The sequence below is a fragment of the Meleagris gallopavo genome, chromosome 5, assembly GCF_905368555.1.
Source record: "Meleagris gallopavo chromosome 5, MGAL_WU_HG_1.1, whole genome shotgun sequence".
In the NCBI taxonomy this organism is placed as follows: Eukaryota; Metazoa; Chordata; class Aves; order Galliformes; family Phasianidae; genus Meleagris; species Meleagris gallopavo.
This window is the reverse complement of record NC_139408.1, coordinates 57,875,881-57,898,546: the sequence shown is the minus strand read 5'-3', so window position 1 is coordinate 57,898,546 and position 22,666 is coordinate 57,875,881. Positions and strand designations below refer to the sequence as shown.

The 22,666-nt window shown below is 58.7% G+C and overlaps 3 protein-coding genes and 1 long non-coding RNA gene across 15 annotated transcripts in view; 2 read left to right on the top strand and 2 right to left on the bottom strand.

The window, feature by feature from the left end:
* Positions 1 to 3,668, top strand: part of TXNDC16 (thioredoxin domain containing 16) — a 50,878-nt gene extending 47,210 nt beyond the window's left edge. For all 11 annotated transcript variants that reach the window (XR_014883827.1, XR_014883828.1, XR_014883830.1 and 8 more), the window contains one exon: positions 1,473 to 3,668. The gene's annotated coding sequence lies outside the window, so the exon portion shown is untranslated. The remainder of the gene's footprint in view (positions 1 to 1,472) is intronic.
* Positions 3,669 to 8,276: 4,608 nt separating this feature from the next.
* Positions 8,277 to 12,944, bottom strand: PTGER2 (prostaglandin E receptor 2). Of its 2 annotated transcripts, none has more exons than XM_010712185.4 (2): positions 11,188 to 12,920; positions 8,277 to 9,329 (listed from the first exon to the last, which is right to left on the bottom strand). In XM_010712185.4, exons 1-2 carry the CDS (start codon positions 12,406 to 12,408, stop codon positions 9,099 to 9,101), a joined length of 1,452 nt encoding a protein of 483 aa, XP_010710487.2. In that variant the 5' UTR covers positions 12,409 to 12,920; the 3' UTR covers positions 8,277 to 9,098. The 2 variants fall into 2 exon arrangements, with proteins under 2 accessions (XP_010710487.2, XP_085082079.1); XM_085225953.1 differs by lacking the exon at positions 8,277 to 9,329 and adding an exon at positions 9,336 to 10,325 and having other exon boundaries at positions 11,188 to 12,944.
* A 2,392-nt stretch (positions 12,945 to 15,336) lies between these two features.
* On the bottom strand, positions 15,337 to 18,314 carry LOC104916951 (prostaglandin D2 receptor). The gene is made up of 2 exons (XM_085225954.1): positions 17,409 to 18,314; positions 15,337 to 15,939 (listed from the first exon to the last, which is right to left on the bottom strand). The coding sequence occupies exons 1-2, from the start codon at positions 18,228 to 18,230 to the stop codon at positions 15,673 to 15,675; spliced, it is 1,089 nt and encodes a 362-aa protein (XP_085082080.1). The 5' UTR covers positions 18,231 to 18,314; the 3' UTR covers positions 15,337 to 15,672.
* Positions 18,315 to 18,515: 201 nt separating this feature from the next.
* LOC146544380 (uncharacterized) lies at positions 18,516 to 22,253 on the top strand. Its single transcript, XR_014883819.1, has 2 exons — positions 18,516 to 20,785; positions 22,009 to 22,253. It is a non-coding gene; the product is annotated as an uncharacterized LOC146544380 (long non-coding RNA).
* Positions 22,254 to 22,666: the final 413 nt, after the last annotated feature.

Here is a 22,666-nt window from a genome sequence, read left to right as displayed (position 1 = left end):
CGCGGTGACTCAGCCCACTGCCATGGGCAGCTATTGCATACGCAGAGCCGGGCAGCCCTCTGGCTCCCGGGGGTGTGCTGAGTCACCCAGCCAGGTGCAGCCTGCCAGCCCTCACGGGACATCAGCACAGCTGGAGCCCGGGGGAACGTGCATTCTGGTGACCCCGCATCCTGCCACCACATCTCCAGTGCACCCAATGCTGGCTGTGTTGCTTAAGGGATATGAGGGGGAAGAGGCTGAGGGATGCAGCAGATCCCTATGGCAGGCATCCTGCTCTGAAAGCCTGGCACGCAGCCGGGTCTGTGTCACCATGCAGGCACCAGGCACCGGTGGCATCTGGATCTGGTTCCTTGGCGGCGATGACGAGCACAGAGCACTGCTCCAGTCTGCATGTTTCCGTGTTTTCCTCCTGCTAAAAACCCCTCTTTTTCCCCCAAGCCACCGCTGGCTGCCCTGGGAAGAATGCGGTTTCCAAAAGTTGTCAAAACCCAACCCATGGCCAAGCGTGGGCGTGAGCCCAGCTCACACCCAGAGTGCACAAAACCCCGCTGGCTCTTAATGAAAAGTGCAGCAAATAGAAGTTCACAGCTCTACAGAGCACAAATCCAGGGGGCTGGGGTCAGCAAGGACCCAAAGGGACCTATTGCTGTTCCCGATGGCTCAGGACGGAGGCAGCAGAGAGGCACTGCGGGTGCAGCAGCCCTTGAGGAGCACCAGGAGTTGGTTTGAGGTCATCTTCCTCCCTGCACAGCTCAGATTTACCCTGGGAGCTGTTTATTGGGATGGTGCACTCAGTGCAATGGGAAGTGGAATCCGAAAGTGTGACCATGACATCAAAACCCAGGATCTCTGAAGGGAAAGCCACCAGAAACACTGCGGATCCTTCTTTCCTCGCCCTGTGATTTGCAGCTGGGTATGGGTCAGGAGCTGGGCTCTTTGGTGGCCGTAGCACTGGCTGCTGTGTCACCTATCCCCACCATTCTGGATCACAGGACACAGAACCCTGGGGTCGTATCACTGGAAGGATGTGCACCATAATTATATGTGTGCTGGAGACAACAGGACACAGCTCCAGCCAGAACGAAGTCTCCAGCGTTTTGCTTTCTCTCTGCTGCCCGATTCCCAGGGAATGGGAAGGGCTTTGCAACACAGCCAGGCTCCTCATGGCAAAGCTTCAACTATTCTCCGGCCAGGCAATGCAGCAGTGCTGGGGGAGCAGGGCCAGCTGGCTCTTCCCAGCTATTTCTCCGCGCTCATGGGCTCAGCAGCCCAGCCCAGAGCACAGCCCACTGCTCCTGCTGCCCCCACATCTTCCTCCTCCTGATGGCACCGGCAGAACCTGGGTGGGATGTGGGATGTAGGGACACTCAGCTGGGAAATGTGGACACCCCCACCCCGTCTCCTTTTTATGATAAGGAACATTTCACGTGGTCCAAAACTAAGGGTTTGAATTTCCTTCACTCTTGCTACAGGGCGGTGGTCACTTCAAATGAGTTTGGGGTGGGCAAGCGGGCTGCTGGTGGCTGCTGAACATCTCCATCTCCATGCCGAGTATCTCCACCCCAACACTGAACATCTCCACCCCAATGCTGAACATCTCGATTCCAACACTGATCATCTCCATCTCTCTGTCTCACTACTGAACATCTCCACCCCAGTGCTGAACATCTCTATCCCAATGTTGATCATCTCCATCCCACAGCTGAACATCTTCATCCCAGTGCTGAATGTCTCCATCCCAACAGCGAACATCCCAAATTCAAGACTCAACATCTCCGTCCCAGTGCTGAACATCTCCATCCCAGTGCTGGACATCTCTATCCCAAAGCTGAATATTTCCATCTCCATTTTCTGAAAAACACCCTGCGAGATTCTTAGACCCTCAGGAAGGATGAGGACCTCGTATTGACATCCAACAACAACGGAGACCCCCAAAGATGGTTCCTGTTAGAAACACATGCCCAGCGCCGAGCCCTGGGGTAAAGCCAAGGCTGTGACGCTCCCTGTTTTCCTTCCCACTCCTGGCAAATCTCTGCCCTCCATCAGCCAAACAATCCTGCCCTGTCCCCGTGCCCTCTGGCTCCAGCTAGGCTCTAGCAAATCTGAGCAGGGGGACAACACAGTTCAACAGAGTGTAGAACGGCGCTTGGAGCACGGCAGTGCAGAGGCAATGCCCAAAGCAAACACAGTCCTGCAAAAAAATCCTTCCCAGCTTAGTGCACCCTTCTAAAAACACAGAGTGACTTCAGAAAAATGTGAGAAAACATGAGCTGCTCACCCTGAGAGAGAAAACAGCATGGGAGCCATAGGATGGAGCCTGCTATCTGCAGCCACATCCCCGTTGCAGAGGATCCTGGGGCCATCGTGATGCCCGGGAAGGGCTGAGCTCCCTTAAAGAGCTGTTGGATAATGAATGTGGAGTTGAAAACCTCTTACAGAAGGGATGTGCCACAGCAGCCCACTTCAGCTCCCTCTCCAAGAGAGATTATTAATTATAAACATTGCAAATCTTCGTGATTCATACTCATAATTGCAGTGTATCCATCACACACTGGGAAATCATTAAGGGAAAGCATGGGCTGGAGGCACGGGGCAGTTGTAACCGTTGCTGTTGAAGAGCACGAGCAGGAAAGCGTCATGCACAGGAGGAAGAGCGGCCCCAGTGCCCCTCTTGTGCAATGGCTCGGCAGAGGGGAGAGGCACTGGGAGGATGCTCAGAGGGGGAAGTGGCCTCCTGAGCAGCCCCGGCTCCCCTGGGGCTGGTTGTCCCATCTCGGGCAGTACTGCCTGCAGGGAAATTTGCACAGCCATTCCCAGCAGCCAGACGTGCCAGGAAGCGTTTTGCCACTTCTCCATCTCATCTTCAGCATCCTCGTGCTCTTCAAACGGTGCTGGAGAGGTTCAGGTTGGATGCTGGGAAACATTATTTTCTGAAAGAGAGGTGATGCTCTGGCACAGCTGCCCAGGCAGCGGTGAAGGTGTCCAAGAACCACGGAGACGTGACACTGAGGGAAATGGACAGTGGGCACGGTGGGAATAGGTTGGGCTTGGGCATCTCAAAAGTCTTTTCCAACCTTGCTGATTCTGTGATTCCCTATCCGCCCCACGGACATGGTCCTGCAATGGGAGTGGGGGCTGCGGAGGCACAGCTGGGGGCAGCCCCAGGGGACAGAGGTGATGGGCTGGTGCCAGGGACATGGGAACATTGGGCCAGGTGCAGAGAGCCCTGGATGTGGGCCCCCCAGGGCCAATCGAGAGCCATCACGGCCTCAAAGGAGCTGCTCCCATTCCCAATCGGATGGAAAAGGTCTGTAGGGGAGGAAATAGCGGCCGCTCACGGCAAATAAATGCTCTCTCATGTATACATCCACTCGGCACAACAAACTCCACCAACCCTCAGTGATCCATGGGGCCAAAGCTCTGGTAGCACGAATGTCTGTGGATAAACACAGGCAGAAGCAAACAGCTCTGGAATGGCTTCGTGTAAACACAGCCAGAGCTCTTTTCAACTCTGCTCCAGGCTCTGTCCGCTTTGAAATCTCACATCTGTCCCAGCCAACACCGTCCCCTCCTGCCCTTCCCTCCCACCCATAGGAGATATAACCCCAGGCCCAGTGTGCCCTGGTGCTGGCACTGGGGAGAATAAAAAATAATTAAAAAATTAATAATAGTGATTTTAAAAGGTAAGTTCAGCAGATGGGAAGGTCTTGCTGGGAAAAACATGGCTGGAGAGGTTTGTGTGTGAAGGGGCTGTTTATGGAGGCTGGGGGAAGTGAGACAGCTGAGGATGGTCAGCATAAGTGTGGGGTGCCCGAACCTTGTGGGACAGGGACAGCAATGGGGTGAGAGGAGAGTGGGGATGGGGGTGGGGACAGAGATGGGGACAGGGACATGGGTGGGGATGGGGTGAGAATAAGGATGGGTATGGGGGCATGGAGATGAGGGTGGGAACAGAGATACAGGTGAGGATGGGATGAGGATCAGATGAGAATAGGGATGGGGATGGGGATGAGAATGGGGAAGGGGACAAGGATAGGGATGGAGACTGGGATGGGAACAGGGATACAGATGGAAATGAGGATGGAGATGGGATGAGAAGAGGGATAGGAATGGGAATGGGGATGGAGAAAGGGATGAGGACAAGGATACAGTAGGGGATAAAATAGGTATAAGGACAGAAATGGGGATGGGGAAGGGACAGGGATGGTGCAGGGCTCAGCCGGGCTCCTCTCCATACAGCACCCTTGGGCTCAGAGAGCTCTGTGCCTGCAGCAGGAGCCTCTCCATGCACACCAGTGGCATCTGCATCAGTGGCTGCATCAGGAAGAGCCTCAGCCTTTGTCATTCCTCTGGGCTTTACCAAATGGATGGAGGCTGCAGGAGGGCCATGAGAGTGGGAAGAAAAGCAGAGCCCTGCTAATCTCCTTCAATCTTGCTCAGCATCCTTGCTCTGGGACACAGGAATCACAGAATCCTCGAACAGCCTGGGTTGCAAAGGCCCACAGTGCTCACCCAGTCCCAACCCCCTGCTGTGTGCAGGTCACCAACCAGCAGCCCAGGCTGCCCAGAGCCACATCCAGCCTGGCCTTGAATGCCTGCAGGGATGGGGCATCCACAGCCTCCTTGGGCAACCTGTTCCAGTGCCTCACCACCCTCTGGGGGAAAAACTTCCTCCTCATATCCAACCCAAACCTCCCCTGTCTCACTTTAAAACCATCCCCCTTGTCCTGTCACCATCCACCCTCACAAACAGCCGTTCCCCTCCTGTTCATACGCTCCCTTCAAATACTGGAAGGCCACAACGAGTTCTCCCCAGAGCCTTCTTTTCTCCAAGCTCTTTTCCATCTCTGCACACTGTGGCTTGGTGTGTTGACCGCTGCAAGACCCGTCTCACAGAGCAGAGAAACAAACTTCCTTCACTTTTCAGGAGTTTTTCTTTCAGCCACGAGCTGGCAGCTCCTGCAGCTGAACCACAGCACCAGCAGGGCGGGCGGGGGCTGCTCTCTGCACCCGAGCTGTGCTCAGATTTATGGTCTGCCATAGCTCTATTTGGGCTGCACGTGACCGGCTATGAAATCCCAGGACCTTTGCTCTCCCTCACCCATCAGCCCTGCTCCTGAGGATGCTATAACAGGGGTAAAAGCCCAATGAAAGGGGTTTGCAGGAGAGACTGTAGCGTGCAAGCAGGACAGCGAGCAATAGGTCACGCTCAGCCATGGCTTGTAACTTTTATAGTCTTTCCAGAGCCAGATGCTTGACATTAGTTTGACACTGTTGAGGCTCTTGTTTCTGAAGACTCGGATTCTTTGGGAACCGCGGCGGTGCTGACAGATCTGCAGCATTTCCCCGTGGACCACATCGCTCGGGTGGATGCGGATGTTTCCACGATTCAGAGAAATCCACTTAAAAAAAGCAGCTGGGCACGTGAGAGCCGTGCTGAAATGTCTGCTTCCCTTCCCACTGCCGGCAGCCCAGTGGGTGCAGGGGAAACCCATTGGTGATTTTAGGCTGCTCACCACGTGGGCACCAAAGCATCCGCAATGCATGCCCAACTGGGATGGCTCTCACCATTGGGTTTTCCCATCTGAAGAAGAGCCGTTTATCTCCATTTGTGATACAAAGAAAGGCGGTGGAGAAATCATATTATCACATTCATCATCTGGATGCTCTTAAAGGGTGAGGATTCTCTCCACGGGAACGTGCCGAAGCCGTGCAGACCCGCCGCATGCACACATCCCCAGAGCAAACAAATAGGAACATTTTAGGGCTCACCCTTGTGCTGGTAGCTTTATTTTTGGCTCTCAGTTCTTTCTGGGTCTGTACAAATGTCCCATGGTGTTTTCAGCTCATCCTCACGCTCCCCAGTTCTTCCATACTCACTGGGCATCCCAACGATTCCCATCATGGAGTGTCCCCCGGGTGCTCTCCATGCAGACACGATGTCCCCATCCCTCCCCATGTACGTGCCTTTGTGCTTGGATGCTGCTGGCCTCTGCTCACGGGTAACAGCTATAGGATGAGAGATGATGGACTCAAGTTGTATCAGGGGAGGGCCAGAATTTCTTCTCCAAAGGAGTGGTCAGGCAGTGGCACAGCTGCCCAGGGAGTGGTGGGCTCACTGTCCCTGGAGGTGCTCAAGAGAAGTGTATCTGTGGCACTGAGGAATGTGGGCAGAGGGTATGGTGGTGCTGGGCTGGGCTTGGGGATCCTAATTAGAGGTATTCTCCAGCCTTAATGATTCTATCATTCTACAATCTGGGCCAGGACAGGAGCCCTCCCCCCACAGGATCCAATGCCAGTTCCAGCACCCATCCCTTCCCCAGTTTCCCCCAGCTGTGGCTGCAGGAGGGTGGAGCCAGGCATGGAGCCGAGCCCCTCCCTCCCACATTCCTCCCCCATGCATCAGCTCCAGGAGCTGTGGCCAGGTATGGGCTGGGACAAAGAACCTGAAAGTCCCTGAGCAGCCAACATGAAGTGGGGAGTGGGAGAGGCTTCACCCTCTACCAAAAATCCAAAATGTTAAATGTATACATAATGGGATAGCATTATCTTGTATATATTTATCAATAAATGATACGTATATATCACTCATAGATTACAGGTGGGGCCCTGGGCAGCTTGAGCTGGTGGGGGGCAGCCAGCCCATGGGTTGGGCTGGGGGCTGGGTGGTCACTTCTAACCCAACCTGTGCTGTCATCCTATGGCATCCTCACAACCCTGCCCAGAAATGTTCCAAAACGAGCCCAAAACCAGGAGAGAAGGAGCAAATAAGAGGGACAGAGATAAGAAACCCTTGAGGGAAGGCCACGGATAACAGCACGACACTCAGGTGCGTCATATTTCAGCAGAGCAGATGCTGATCGAGTTGACGAAGGTTGAATTAATTTGGGTATTCTAATAGCTCCTGCTTGACGCTAATAAAAGCGACGTTTTGTGCAGGCTCGTGGCTCAGGATGCAGTTAATTATGGCCTTGCAGAGCTCTCACTGAGGTCTTTTCTGGTCTGATAGAAGGAGCTGGACCAGCTGCTGCTTTGACTGCAGCAGCAGCCAGGGGTGGCTGAGGCTGGGAACAGCACTGAGATGTGGCCAAGTGGATGCAGCAGGATGGGCACTGGGAGGTTTTCCCCAGCCCTACGTATCCCACTGAGGAGCCAGAAAGCTCCCCAACAGCATATAAGCAGCAATTAGTGGTCGGCAGCTACGCTGGTGGCTGGAGCTCGTGGTATGCATGGAGCTGTCCCTTCCGTCCCCTTCCATCCCGTCCCATCCCGTCCCATCCCGTCCTATCCAATTCCATCCCATCCCATCCCATCCCATCCCATCCCATCCCATCCCATCCCATCCCATCCCATCCCATCCCCTTCCATCCCATCCCATCCCGTCCCATCCAATTCCATCCCATCCCACCTCATCCCATCCCATCCCATCCATCCCATCCCATCCCATCCCACCCCACTCCATCCCTATGGATGGCCCCAGTTGCTCCCCTCACCACCACATGCCTCAGTGGGATGTGGCCCCTCTATTCCCAGTGGGGTTTTTCCATTCTTTGCATGCCAGGCAGCCTTTCCTGCTGGTTTAGGATTAGGCAACTTGTCCCGAAATTCCACCGTGAGCCACCGTGTCACCACCAAATAAAGCAGAAGAGCTCCTGGCTGTTCCCAACGTGTGTTTTGGCTCATTTTCAAGCGCTCTCTGCAACATAAAAGGCCCAGAAACTGCTGTGCCACAGCTGCATGCGAAGAAGTGAGGTGGGTGATGCGGAGCAGCCTTCTCCAGAACCCACCCCAGCCCTGCAGCCATCCCTGGGCTGCAGGATTGCCAGAAAGCCGTCGGCGGGGCTTGAGCAATCGCATCCCATGCTGACATCTGCCCACACGCGTTTCGGAGGCCAGTAAACTTCCTGTGGATGTTGGCTGGCTGACAGGAGTGACATAAATTCTGCCCTTTTTTTAGAGGTTGGGTTTTTTTTTCCCCTATTTTTGTTGTTAAAACAGGTAGGTGCCCTGCCCCTGGTTTTAGGCACAGCGGTTTTGGGGTTTCCATTTCTGCACAGCCCCTGAGGTGAGGATCTTTCTGCAGCCTGGGGATGAGCTGAGGTTCCCCACCCCTCTCCGAGGCTTGGATTGCTCTCACCATCCGTGATGCATGGGATACCCTCACATCTATGATGCTATGTGGGTTGCTCTTACGTTCTATCATGCTTCACAGGTTGCTCTCTTGACCTGTAATGCCACGAGCAGAGCGATTTCCTCGGCACAAAACCACACACAGCTCCTTCCAGTGACATTTATTACACAGGGGTTTTACACTGATGCCATATAGGAGAGCTCCACATCTCTGCCCGTTAGGGCTTTTCTGGGGCAGAGCTCTCCAACAGAAAGGCCACGCCATCTGCAATAGCACGAAGACATCGCTTTGGTGGGACACTGCAGCATCCCAGTGGTGGTGGGGACACTGGGACGAGTGCCACCGGGCAAGTCCCCACGGGAAGGACTGTGGGGATGAGACCTTCTCTTCCACGCCAACCCCAAACCCAAAGCCCTGGGCATGGTAAAACAGGGACAAGAAAAGTTCTTTGCAAAAAGGGAATCTGGGAGAGGCCACGTGGCCACAGCGGCCATCGATGCTGGGCCGCCACCATGCAGAGCCTGACATCGCCAGGAGGAGGACAAACAGACACAGACACACAGAGCCACAACTGATACACTGCATTCCCTTGGGCAGAGGACAGAGGGGAAAGGAAGAAGTGGAGCCAACCTTCTCCCTCTGCCAGCTCCTCTCCTGCCCAACCCTGCTGAGCTGGGTGTTGGTGGTGGACCCACACCTGTGCCCACACCTCTCCACCATCCTGAGATGGAGATCCTCAACGGCATCCCCACCACAGCCCTCCATGGGGCACGACTCGCCCCACCCCAGGGTGTTAGCGATGCCTGATGTTCCAGTCCCATCCCACCAGCATCACTTCCACCCACGTTGGCTTGGCGTGGCACCGACTGCAGCCCCGTCCCACCTTACGGCAGCGACGTCCCTTTTGAAGCCATGAAACAGAGCCCACCCAAAGTGAGCCCAGCCTGTTGGCTGCTTCCTTCTGCACCTACTGCCCGCCGGGCTCCAGCTTTGTTTTTGCAGGGGTCGAGCACTGCGCATCCTGTCTGCATGGGGACAGCTGGCAGCACAGCACGGAGCGCAGCACCCGCAGCACCGGCGGCCGCAGGATGGCGAAGACCCAGGGATCAATGATGGGGTTGATGGAGAGGAAGCGCAGTGCCAGCAGGTCCCAGTCGTGGTTCTCGCTCTGGCTGAACTTATTGACGTAGGCACAGATCTGCAAAAGGCAACGGGGGAAAGTGACAGGGGCTCGGTGGGCCAGGAGGCTGGCAGGCAGGTGGTGGTGCTTCTCAAGCGGTGACGGGGAAATGAGTGTTGTCACAGCATATGGTCTGCTTCCACTGGCTTAAACGAATTTCCTGCTAATGAGAGCCAGGTCCGCGCTCTCATTTTCGCATGCTTCGTTCAGCCCTAACGCAATTAACCCAATGGCTGCTCAAGGAAGCGGTGAGCAGTGGACAAATCTCACTGAGCATGCTGAAGGCACGGGACGGAGAGGTCCCAGGGTGTGTGTCCGCCCCGGCGGTGCACCCTGACATGTGCCGACTCATAGCAGCTTATGGGGCTTCCTGGAAGGGTGACTCAGCACGCCTTACTCACATGGGGCCGTCGCCTCCCCCTCATTCCAGAACACGAGGGATGCTTGGATGCTCAGGGCTGTGGGGTGTGAGCATCCCTCCTGTGGGTCAGATCCATGGGGTACCACATGGGGACGGTGCCCCCACGGTGCCGCCAGGCTTGGGGCTTTTTGGGAGGAAGGTTTGATGGCTCTGTGGTACAGTCACCTCAAGGTTCACATGTCAGGGCAGCCCATTAGAGGGGTGGCTGAAAAGAGAAAGTGTCACTTTGCTTGGTTTGAGAAGCTGCCAAAAGGCAGCCTCAATGAAACCCATGCGGGCCGGGCAGTGGGAAAGGAAAAGCCGCCGCATTTTTGGGCACGGCTGGCATCTGCCATGGGATCCTCTTTGGCCACACTTTCCCACCCACCGACCCTAAGCAGACCACGGGGTCCCACTCCCTGAAGACTGCAGCATCCCAACCCAATGGAGTGCGTGGGCCCGTTGATGGGAGATCTCAGGATGTTGAGTCTGGATCCTGGGATGCTGGCGAGCTCCCGGCCATCACTGTTTTGTCTTTTCTCTCTCTTAAAATCCAGACAGTCTGGCTGGGCTGCAGGCTGCGGTTACATTATCTTCCCCCGGGACTCTTCCTTCTGTGAGTGCAAAGGGAAGGTAGCGTCCGCCTGAGCCCACGAGCACAAAATTAGTGCTGGCAGCACGCCTAACCCTAGCGGGGCTCGCTCCTAATGGGAAAAAACAATGGCAAAATCTTCTCCTGCAGCCGTGGGCTCACACAGGTGGGTGCTGGAGGGGATGAGGAGAATGCGGTGCTACTGGGGAAACAGCATGGGGGAGCTGAAAGCAGCCCCAAGAGGGGGGAGAGTGGTGCAGGGTTTGCTTATGCAGCTGTGTTACGTGAGATCCTCATCCAGACCAGCACAGAGATGTTTTCCTCATCCGCATCCTTAACCCCAACCCCATTCCCATCCCCATCCCCAACCTCGTCCCCAACCCCAACCTCTTCCCCATCCCCATCCCCAACCCAATCCCTACCCTATCTTCCCACAACCGGCTCCTTGATCTGCCACAATGAGTGCCCAGCCCTTGGGCTTGGGAACCATTTGGTCCAAGAGACACCGGCGTGCCTCTGCAGGGTGGGAGGGCACTGCTGCCATCCGCTCATCCCACTGCTGGTGCTGGGAATCCTTTGTTTCGATTCCCAAGAGTTTGGGGTCTCCCAAAATTTGGGAGAAAAATCACGTTGATCTCAGCCCTTAAATTTCGGGCAGCAGCATGGAGCATCACCTAGAGCGCTGTGGGTGCCCCATCCTCGGAGATGCCCGAGGCTGTGGATGGGCCCTGGGCAGCCTGAGCTGGGGGGCACTGAGCCCACGGCAGGGCTTGGAAATGGATCATCTTTAAAGTCCCTTCCAACCCAACCGTTCTACAATTCCGCGATTCTACGAGTCTATGAGTCTGTGACTCTAGGAAACGGGGAGAGGCGGCGGCACTCACCGTGAAGGGCAAGGAGCAGATGACGAAGGTGATGGTCATGATGGCGAGGAGCAGGAGGTGGTCGATCTCCTCGGCCATGGAGAAGATGCGGCGGCCGCAGCCCCCCACCACTCGCGGCTGCTCGAGCGTGGCCAGCCGGCGCGTCCTCTGCCCGCGGCGATGCATGCGGGCCAGGTTGGCGATGACACTGAGGTTACACAGCAGCACCGAGAGGATGAGGAAGAGGAGTAAAGTGGCGTAAAGCAACGAGAAGGTGACGTGCAAACCGGCCGCCTTGTGCCGACCGTCGTCCACGCGCATCTGGATGAAGCACCAGGTGCCGGGGCAGTACTGCACGTAGCGCCCGAAGCCCAGCAGAGGCAAGGAGCAGAAGGCTGCCGAGAAGGTGTAGATGGCCGGGAGGGCCACCAGGCCGGCGCGGGGGCTGAGGAAGCGCTCGTAGAAGTAGGGCCGCCCCAGGGCCAGGCAGCGCTCCAGCGCCATGGCGAAGAGGACGAGCATGGTGGCGAGGCCGAAGAAACTCATGGCGAAGCCGAAGTAGAGGCAGATGTGCCCTCCCCGCCCCAGGGCGTTCAGCGTCAGGTTGCGGTGGTAGGAGGCCAGCACGAAGGGGCTGACGGAGCAGGTGCCCAGCAGGTCGGTGACCACCAGGGCCAGCACCAGGACGTGGAACAGGGACGGCGGGCGGGCGCGGGGCGGGCGGCGGCAGCGCAGCAGCAGCCCCAGGGCCAGCAGGTTGCCCAGCAGCCCCGCGGAGAACATCAGCGCGCTGACCAGCGGCCGAGCTCCGGCCGCCAGCGCCTCTCCGTGCCCGCACGGCTCCCGGCCCGTCCCGTTCATCCCTCCGCCGCCGCCCGAATGCCGCGGCCGCCCGCCCGCCGCCCGCAACGCCCCGCCCCGCTCCGCCCCGGGGCCGGGCCGCGGCTCCAGGGGGTCCGCGCAACCGGGGCCGGCGGGGAAGGGGTGTGCGGGGCGGGAGGGGCGGCCCGGGGCTCCGGTGATGGGAGCGTGGGGGCGCGGAGACACCCGGCGCTGGTCGGGGAGCCACGCCGCACGGCGCGTCCCGCTGCCGGGCTGGGAGCCCCGACGCGCCGCGCGTCCCGGAGCTGAGCGTGGGTCCTCTGCTGCCGGAGAGTCCCGGGGATATCCGGGGGTACGGGGCATGGCGAGCCCTAATGCGGATCTGGGAACCTCGGGCTCAAAGGGAGCCCCTGCGCTCATTTAGGAGCCCAGGCTCGCTGCGATTCCCAGTGCTGGTGCCGGTGTGGGAGCCCCAGTGCTGATTTAGGAGCCGTGACGTGATGCTGATTTGGGAGCCATGTCGTGATGCTGATCTGGGAGCCATGATACCACTCAGCGTGGATTTTGGAGCCTCGAGGCACAGCGTGCACTGATGCTGATGTGGGAACCTTGGTGCACGCTACATCCTGGTGCCAGTTTGGGAGCCCTGGGCTCATGGTGAGCCCCAATTGTGGTGTCACTGAAGGATCCCCAGTGCACCCTGAGTCCAGTGCTCATGGTGAGCCCCAGTGGAGATTCAGGAGCCCTGATGTACCCAGATGTTGATTTGGGAGCCACAACGCACAGTGGGAGCGCAGCGAGTGGGAGCCTCGGAACATGGTGAGCCACAGTGCTGAGTTGGGAATCCCAACACACAGAGCACCCAGGGCTGATTTGGGAACCCTGGGCTCATAACGAGTCCCAGTGCTGACGTAGCAGCCCCAGGCTGACAGCAAGCTCCACTTCTGGTATCTGCAGGAGCCCAGATGCACAGTGAGATCTAATGCTGATTCAGGAGCCCCAGTGATAATCTGGGAGCCCTCGGTTCACCATGAGCCCCAGTGCTGATTTGGGAATCCCAGGCTCACAGCAGGAACCTCAGTGCACGCTGAGTAGCAGAGCTGATTGAGGAGCCCCAGGCAGACACCAAGCCCCAGTGCCAGCCCAAGGTGTGGGGCAGTCTGTGGGGGAGTCCCAGCTGCGGAGATGGGACCCCACAGCCCCAAACTGTGTGGGTGCTGCAGGCGCCAAAGCCCACGCAAGTCCTGAGTGAAAAAAAAAAAAGAAGCCAGGATTGGGCTGGGCACTGCTGGAGGGATCCCGTGGGGAACAGCCCAACCTCTCCGCACCTCAGGATGGAAACAGACAACCTTTAAGGTCCCTTCCAACTCAATCCGTTCTATGATGGCTTGGGCTGGATGGAGCCCTGGGCAGCCTGATCTGGTGGTGAGCACCCAGCCCATGGCAGAGGTGGGGCTGGGGGGCTGTGAGGTCCCTTCCAACCCAACCACGCTCTGATCCAACCATGGATCCAGCCCAAGCAGGGCTCAGGCACACCTCTTATCCATAGCCCAGCGGTCACCCCGGTGCCCGTTGGTCCCCGAAACCCAACAATATTCAGTGGTGCCAACCAGCTTCCCGTGGGCACGCCGCTTTCTGCCACACGCATCTTCATTGCTGTGTTTTTTGAGTTCCCTTTGGTAACAGGAACTTCGTCAAGGAAATATGCTGAAGGCAAACTCCAGTGCTGGGTGAGCTGCGGTTTGTGACAGCACCTTCACTTCCGATGCGCCGGTTTGGTTCGGTTCCCCAGCAGAACCCTACAGATCATTGAGTCCAACTCAGCTCTGCTCTTCCTAGATGAACAGGAACCTCAAAGGACCTCAAAAACCAGATGGTAAATGCTGGGCGAACGGTGCCAACCCATGGGGCAAAGCATTACGAGCAGCAGTGTTCCCACAGGGGCTGCTCCCACCTTCCCACTGCTGCTCCGTATCACAGCCTGGCAACTCCTGGAGCTCGTTTTCCTTGCGCTAATGGAGCCTTAAATACCCACGTGGACTTCGGGCTTCTTGACCAGCGGTTGCCTCTGATGGGATATTTTTGCAATCACAGGAAAATCGCTGGGTTTGTTGGTTTGTTTTTCCTGAGCTCCACAGCAGGAATGCACCACTTGGTGGTACAGCCCGTCCGTTTCTTGGGAAGTGTTTGTTTTCCTCCTCCCACTTCCATGTTTATCTCCGGGATAACAAGGAGCACGTCTTCCCTGGGGCTGCTGGCATGGCTTTCCCTGGGAGCAGCCTCGCAGGGCTGTCCCACTTGGAGGAAAGCCTCGGGCTTGTCGGAGCACTGCAGGAATCCCACAGAAACTCTGGGGCCGTGCGTTGCGCGCTGCAGCCCGCCCAGGCACGTGGGGAGTGGCTGAAAAATGCGCCCAGGCAATGGAACGGGACACGGACAGAGAGCAGTGCTGGGAAATGAGCTTTGGCAGCGCCCTGCCTGGATGGCGTGAGCTGGGAGAGATAGAACAGGCTCAGCCGTGGGGCAGAAGGGTGGGTGGGGATGGATGGGGACAGCGGGGACACGGTGACCATGGCAGCACCGCAACAGGTCACCTCCAGCCGCACCGTGCCGCGTTCACACGGGTTTCTTCTTCCAAATGCAATATCGGTTTGACAACAAAAGTAAACACTGTGCAGAGCTGGCGGGGCACGGCTGCACCTTAAAGGGCTGGATAAACACAGGAAGAAGTACGGCTCCGTCTGCTCCAAGGACGTCGTGTGGATGGGGATGGTGGCCGCCGTCATCTTTTGTCCTAAATTTGTCACTGGAGGCAGCACCCAGAGGGGAAATGGGGCTCTCATGGGATGATGGTTTGCTCGCGTGCTGCAGCGCCGAGTGATCCATCCAAGGCTCTGCTTTTTCTCTCCATAGCTGCTCTTATTAACGGGCTGATCATAAACAGTGGGTTCGGATCATTGCTGTGGGCACCGTCTGAGTGGCACAAACACAGCATCAGTGCTGGGGGGACCTTGAGCCCTGAGCTCAGGTGGGGCCGGGATGGTGCACCCATCCTGATCCCTGCGACTCCATGGGGATGGCCTGGGGACAGTTTGGGAACAGCTCAGGAGCAGCTCGGGGATATCTTGGGGACACCCTGGGGGTACCCTGGGTACAGCTTGGGGACATCCTGGGGACAGCTTGTGTATGACTTGGGGACAGCTATGAGACATCTCAGGGGCATCTTGGGGACGCCATGGGTATCCCTTAGGAACACTCTGGGTACACCCTGGGTACATCTTGGGGACACCTTGGGTACAGCTTGGGGACACCCTAGGGCAGCTCCCAGGGATAACCATAGGCACGAGGTGATGGCACCAGGCTCCAAACTACTTTTATTCCACACAGAGTGGCACACATCCCTCCTCCCAGCACGTCCCCATGGCACTGCCCCATGGCACAGCACAGCCCCAAAGCCACACGCCAACGACACCTGCACGCTTCCCCAGCGCCGGGTGCTGCCCACACCTCACAAAGCGCTGCTGCACGGCAGCATTCACAGTTCTCCAGGCACCCCCCAGGGTTCCCATCCCGGGGATGGGGCGCAGCGCTGCCCGCTCTCCGTCACCATCCGGGCGCTGTCACCCCTGAGTCCCCGAGGCCGACGGCTCGCTCCTGGCTCCCCCAGCTCCTCCAGCACTGCGCTCAGGGGAAGACGAGCTGCGGGGTGCTTGGCCCACGCCATCCCTGGGGACAGAACTGCCCATCCCCCCCCGGCCCCGCACTCTTCAGCGTGGCCCGGCGGGAGCCCAGGCGGCGGCACAGGCGGCGCACGAAGAGGCGGAAGACGGAGGTGCGGAAGATGATGAAGACCCACGGGTCCACAATGGAGTTGACGGAGAGGAAGCGCAGAGCGCTGAGGTCGGCGTCCTCGTTGAAGTCGGCGGCGAATGCCCCCATGTAGGCACGGACCTGGGAAAAGTAAAGCAGCTATGAGAGATGCGGTGCTGTGGGAACCGTCCTGGGATTTGGGGACAGCCTGGGGACAATTTGGGGACAGTTTGGGGACAGTTCAGGGACAACTTGAGAACACTCCGGGGATAGTTTGAGGGCACCCCCAGAAGAGTTTGGTGACAACCTGGGGGCACACTGGGGATGGCTTGGGGACGCTCTGGAGACACCCTGTGGACAATCTGAGGACAGCTTTGGGATATCCCGGGGACAGCTTGGGGACAACTCGGACACAACTCAGGGACACCCTGTGGACACGTTGGGGGCAGCTCAGGAATAACTTGGGGACATCCCAAGGACACCTTGGGGACATCTTAGGGACACCCTGGCCCACCCCACCTGCGGGACACCCATAACCCCATGAAAGAACAAAGGGAAATATTTGGGAACTGCTTTCCCTAGGTGTGGTTGGAAGGGACCCAAAGCCTCCGGGATGGGGTGGGCTGGGGGGCAGCAGGGGGGGACACTGATGGAACTGACACAGTGACCCCCCCGGGATGCACAAAGCAGGGGGAGGTATCTCAAGGGGTGAAAGCAATGAGGTGATCTCCCCAGCATGTCTGGGACAGGATGAGGACGATGGGGGGGGTTGTTAAAAAGGGGCTAAAGCAGTGACTAGACTGCCCAGAAAGGGTTTGGTAGCAACGGGGTAACCTGACCTCCTCCTCCAAAGCGAGGTGGCGGTGATGGGGGGGGGGATTATGGCAAAGTGGTGAAAGTTATGACTTGATCCCAACTTGGCACCTCTGGGATGGGGGGGAGGTGGAGGGGTGAGGCGATGGGGTTTTATTCCATAGAAGTTAAAGCACTGAAGTAGTGCATCGGACAGGAAGTGGTGCTGGGGGGCTACAAATAACCTGACACTCTAGGATGGGATGGTGGAATAGGGGGGGTCGTTCCAAGGGGGTTAAAGCAAGGACCTGACTCCAGCTGACAACGCTGGGCTGGGGTGAGGATGATGGGGGGGGGGTCATTAAAAGGGATTAAAGCAACGAGCTGAGCCCCCCCCCCCCCTCCTTGGCACCAATGAGACAGAGTGATGGTATGGGGGAGTTATTCCAAGGAGATAAAGCAGCAACCCAACCCTCTGGGACAGGGCGACAGTGGAGGCAGTGAAGCAAGGAACCCCCCGACACACTGAGCTGTGCATTGCGTTGCTGGGGGGCAAAGCAGCCGCACGACCCCCCTCCCACCCCAGGCACCGAGCTGTGCCAAAGGGCGAGGACACGACGTCACCCTGCAGCAAGTGGGGACGAGACTGCGCCAAGGGAGGGGGACAACCTGGGGGGGGGGGGAGGCGGGTGAACCCAAGCGGGACGAACGGGGTTTCACGTCGGGGGGGCACAGCAGCGCCGGGTCAATGGAAGCGATGAAGCGGGGGGGTCCGGAGAGGTGAGGGGGGTGGGGAGGGGGACGCGCAGCGTACTCACGATGAGCGGCAGCGAGCAGACGGTGAAGAGAGCGGTCATGAGCCCCAGCAGCACCAGGTGGTCGAGCTCCTCCATGCGCGGCGCTGCCGGGCCGGGGGGCTGCGCTCCGCGCCGGGGCTGCCTGCGGGCCATGCCGTACAGCTGCCGCATGCTGCACACGTTGCAAGCCGCGATGGCCAACACCAGCACGCCCAGCACGCTGGCGTACAGCACGGGGAAGCCGAGCTGGCTCGGCCCGCCGCCCGCCATGCGGATGAAGCACCACGTCCCGGGGCAGTACTGCATGGGAGCGCCGAAGCCCAGCAGCGGCAGCGCGCAGAACAGGGCGCACAGAGTCGCGCCCAGCGCGCACAGCATCGCTCCCCGGCGCCGGGTGACGTGCCGCCGGTAGAAGTACGGGTGGCCCAGCGACAGCCAGCACTCGGTGGCCATGGCCAGCAGCAGCAGGGTGGGGGCCAGCCCGAAGAACGCCATCAGGAAGGCGAAGAGTTGGCACAGCGCTCCCGGCTCGCTTTCCCCGCGGCCGCCCGCTCCCAGCTCGCTCAGGCTGCGGTTGTAGGCGTAGGCGGCCAGCACGATGGGGCTGAGCAGACACTTGCCCAGCAGGTCGGTGACCGCCAGCCCGCTCACCAGCACGTAGAAGGCGGAGACCCGCGGAGCGCGGCCGGCGGCGGAACGGGAGCGCCGTCGGTGCTGCCCCAAAAGGAGCAAAGCCAGCACGTTGCCCAGCAGGCCGGCGGCGAACAGAGCCGAGCTGGGCACCACCGACTGCCCGCTGGCGATGAAGCGGCTCTCCCGGCAGCGGTACCCATCGGCCGCCATCCGCCCGCTGTGCGGCACCGCCGCGCGGAACGCCCCGGGAGGAGCGGCGGGAGGGGACGCGGAGCGGGGCGGGCGCTGCCGGCACCCGGCCGGGGGTGGGGGGGTGGGACCGGGGTTGCGGTGTAGGATCCCGAGCTGGGGGAGCGGCGTGAGGATCGCCGAGCCCTGCGGCTGGGGAGGACGGAGGGCTGAGCTCTTATGGGGGCGGGGTCGAGGGCAGGCGGTGAGTCCTAAGGGGTTGTAGGTAGGGGGGCAGAGATGAGTCGCGGGGGTTATGGGGTGAGGGGGGTCAGGGCTGAGATCCTCGGGGGGTTGTGGGGTAAAGGACGTGGGCTGCATCCTAGGCGGGTTGCTGGTAAGGGGGCAGAGATGAGTCCCGGGGCGTTGGGGCAGAGCCGAATCCCGCTGGAGTTTTGGGTAGAGAATTGGGGCTGAGCTGCTGGGACGTTTATGGGGTAGAGGACAGGGGTTGTGCTCCTGGGGGATTACAGGTGAGGGCGACTTAGTCCTGGGGTGATTGATGAGGTGGAAGACAGGAGGGGAGTCTTAGGAAGGGGTTTGTAGGTGACGGTGTCAGAGCTGAGTCCTGGAGGGTTACAGAGCAGAGGAAAGCAGAGTCCCTGGGAGGTTACGGGTAAGGGATGTGGGGCTGAGCTCCTGGGGGAGTTATGGGGTGGAGGACGTGAGCTGAGTCCCTTGGGCGTTATGGCTAGTGGGTTACGGCCGAGCCCTAGGGGTGGTTATGGGTAATACGGGAAGTTATGGATGTAGGGCTGAGCGCAGTCACTCCACGGGGGTAAGCACAGCTCCTGCCCTCACCCCATCACCCCTACCCACACCTTTCCCACCCCACCTGCTGCCATCGGGTGGTACCGCTGCTCAGACCCCATGGTGGCACCCAGCCCCTCCAGCAGCACGCAGCCACCCCATAGGGCAGAAACCCCACAGCACCTCATCCGAGCAGAGCAGCGCTTCCTGGCCACAACAGCACACATCTTTCAGTGTGCATGTGATGGTGAATAAGCACCAATCTGCATCGTCTGCTCTCAGCCCCCGTTGTGGTGCAACAGAGGAAAGCATCACTCTGACAGCAGGGCTGGGAGAGGTGGTGAGCTGGAGTGAGCACTGCGTGCTGACATTGAGTGGAGGTGCATTCCTCGTCGGATTGGGACCTGCCTTCAGCCATCAGCCCCTCTGGGATGAAGAGCAGAGGATCCAGAGAGCAGAGGATCCAGCGTGCAGAGCATGGCTTGTGAAAGAATACAGCGTGGAACACTGATTTATGGTGGCAGCCCTTCCTCCCGGTCCCCCAGCCTTGGAGTGCTCAGCTCTTGCAGATGGACACGTGTCAGTGTTTGGCTTGGCTATGGGATGGTGGCATCAGCCCAGCACTGCCGTCCCTTCTGATGACAGGCACATCACCAGGAGCAACACAATCATTGGGTGGCCCAAGTGTCACCCTGTCACTGCTGAGAAGTTCCCCACCGGATGGACAGAGCCAAACTCAGCACAAAATTCTCACTTGGGAAGAGAGGAGGAAGAGAAACCTTGATGTAACACAGCGCTTTTCAGAGTAGGCACCACTCTAAAGGACATGGGAACACAGCACCATGACAGCGATGGGGATCTGGGATGGAGAGGTGATTTTTGGGATCATGTTGCCTCCCTCCCATCCCATCCCATCCCATCCCATCCCATCCCATCCCATCCCATCCCATCCCATCCCATCCCATCCCATTATCACAACTACAGACTCATACCATCTCCCTCCCCAAGGGCAGCATGCAGCCAGATGCTTTATTTTAGCTCTTTGGGTGCAATCATTCTGACAGCAGCTGTTTGGGGAGGGAACAGTTTTGAGAAAGTCCCATCACCACCGATGACGAAGCTCTGCTCTTTGTCACGCTTCCGATGTGGCCCTGCATTCCTGGTGGAGAAACGGGGGGGGAAAAAAAGGATGAAAACAACTCAAAGCGGAAGAAAACCGCGGCACACCACAAAACCCCAAAGCCAAATGAACTGGAAAAACTCAGAGCATCCGGGAGGAATGTCGGGGTTGGTTCCAAGACTCACACCGACCCTCCTGCCCATCCCAAAGGGAGCTCTGGGGATCCACCTCCCATTTCTCCCTATCGGCGATTTCTCGTCCTCCCACTTTGGGATTGTTTTCTCGGTCTCCAAATATCCCAAATCAGAGCCCATCTGCCCAGGAGGGTTCTGGCAGCGGTTGGACGCTGAGCAGCTGTGCTGGCAGCACGGTGGATGCTCGCATTGAGCAAACAGTGCCGGGATGGGGCGAGCACGAAACATCCCCACTGCTGCCCCGTAGCCGAGAGCGTCACGCAGCCCTCTGCTCCCCGCATACTCTTTGTTTGGGGCAGGAACGCTGTCCGTTTTCAGCTCACCTCGCTGCGGTGACGCTCCGAGCATCGTCCCGGAGCCCACGGTGCAAACTGGGAGCGGCTCCGGGGGTCCCTTTGCCCCCCATCCCAATTCCCAGCAGTGCGGGCGTCCCCGTGGCTTCGGTGACAGCACCTCTGCTCTCTGAGCCACGGGTGAGCCAGGCGGGGGAGCTCCGATAGGCTGTTTGGGGTCGGGGACGCCGAGTGTGTGGATGTGGCCGTGTGTCCCCGTGGCCGTGTGTCCCCATGGCCGTGTGTCCCCGTGGCCGTGTGTCCCCATGGCCGTGTGTCTCCGTGGCCGTGTGTCCCCATGGCCGTGTGTCCCCATGGCCGTGTGCCTCCGTGGCCGTGTGTCCCCATGGCCGTGTGCCTCCGTGGCCGTGTGTCCCCATGGCCGTGTGTCCGTGCGCGGGCAGCAGGGGGCAGCAGCGCCGCGAGGGCGCAGGCACAGCACCGGCACCGCCCCGCGGGGTGCGGCTCTTCTTCCTCTGCCTCTTTTTTTTTTTTTTTTTCCTTTTTTTCCGTTTTTCTTCTTTCTATGTTCTCTTTTCCCTTTTTTTCTCCCCTTTTCTCTTATTTTCTTTTTTCTTTTTTTCCCACTTTTTGCTTTTGGTTTTCTTTTTTTCTCTTTTTTCTCTCCCCTCCCCTCCCCTCCCCTCCCCTCCCCTCCCCTCCCCTCCCCTCCTCCCTCCCCTCCCCTCCCCTCCCCTCCCCTCCCCTCCCCTCCCCTCCTCTCCTCTCCCCTCCTCTCCTCTCCTCTCCTCTCCTCTCCTCTCCTCTCCTCTCCTCTCCTCTCCTCTCCTCTCCTCTCCTCTCCTCTCCTCTCCTCTCCTCTCCTCTCCTCTCCTCTCCTCTCCTCTCCTCTCCTCTCCTCTCCTCTCCTCCTTTTCCCGTTCCCTGCATTCCCACGCAGGGCTGCACTGAACCCTGCCAGCACTCGGGGACAGCAGCCCGGGGACAATGCGGTGGCACCGCAGCCAGGAAAATGTGGCTAAAGGCAGATTTGCTCGGAGAGAGGAGAGACAAAGGCAGGAAGCCGCTCATTGCACGGAGGGAGGCGGGTTGCGGGGCTGCAGACGGGCTCGGAGTCCCAAGGAGGTGCTGGGATGGACTGGGGGTTTGGGGACATCCTGAGGGCTGCCAGCTCTGGTTTGGGGCTGTTTGGGGTGCCATGGCCAAAGGGTGCATCCCAGGGTGTGTGCAGCCCCATTCTGCACGGTTTGGGATGTGAATGCCCTGGAATAGGATCCCAAAGCTGCAGGAGAGGGTCCAGGGGGGTAGAAACAGCCAGCATTTCTCACTGCAGTGCAATGCACGCTCCCTGGGATGGCAGGGCACGGCCACACTGACGTGCTGATTTTCTCCTCCTCTAATAGCTGCACGCACAAATCTTGAGTGCAAAGTCATCCAGTCAGCTCTGCTCAGCATCTGGAACCCCCCTGGTGGGGTGTTTGCAGGACCAAATAAGGGCTGGGGATAACCTTGTGGTGCTCATCTGGCAGCTGCAGCCTCAGTGTTCAGAGAGAGGAAGGAAGGAAGGAAGGAAGGAAGGAGAGCCCAAAAGGTGGAAGTAATACAAAATAAAAAATAAAAAGCTTTTATCTATCTTTATGTCTTAAAATACATTTTAAAACCCGTTGTGGTCACTGTGTGTTCCCTCAGTGCCCAGGGATGAGATATCTCAGCTGGAGCACATGGGCTTCATCCTGCATAGAGGAACAGCTGGAGATGTGGTGGAAACCTCCAGCATGCAGACAGCCAGGAGTGGGCTGTGGGTGGGGGCAGGGCTGTCCTGGTACAGCTGGGGGTCCTGGTGATGCTGGGGATCAGAGAATCACAGAATCCTAGAATGGCCTGGGTTGGAAAGGAGCACAGTGCTCACCCAGTTCCAACCCCCTGCTGTGTGCAGGTCGCCAACCAGCAGCCCAGGCTGCCCAGAGCCACATCCAGCCTGGCCTTGAATGCCTGCAGGGATGGGGCATCCACAGCCTCCTTGGGCAACCTGTTCCGGTGCTGGTAGGGGTGCTTGCTGCT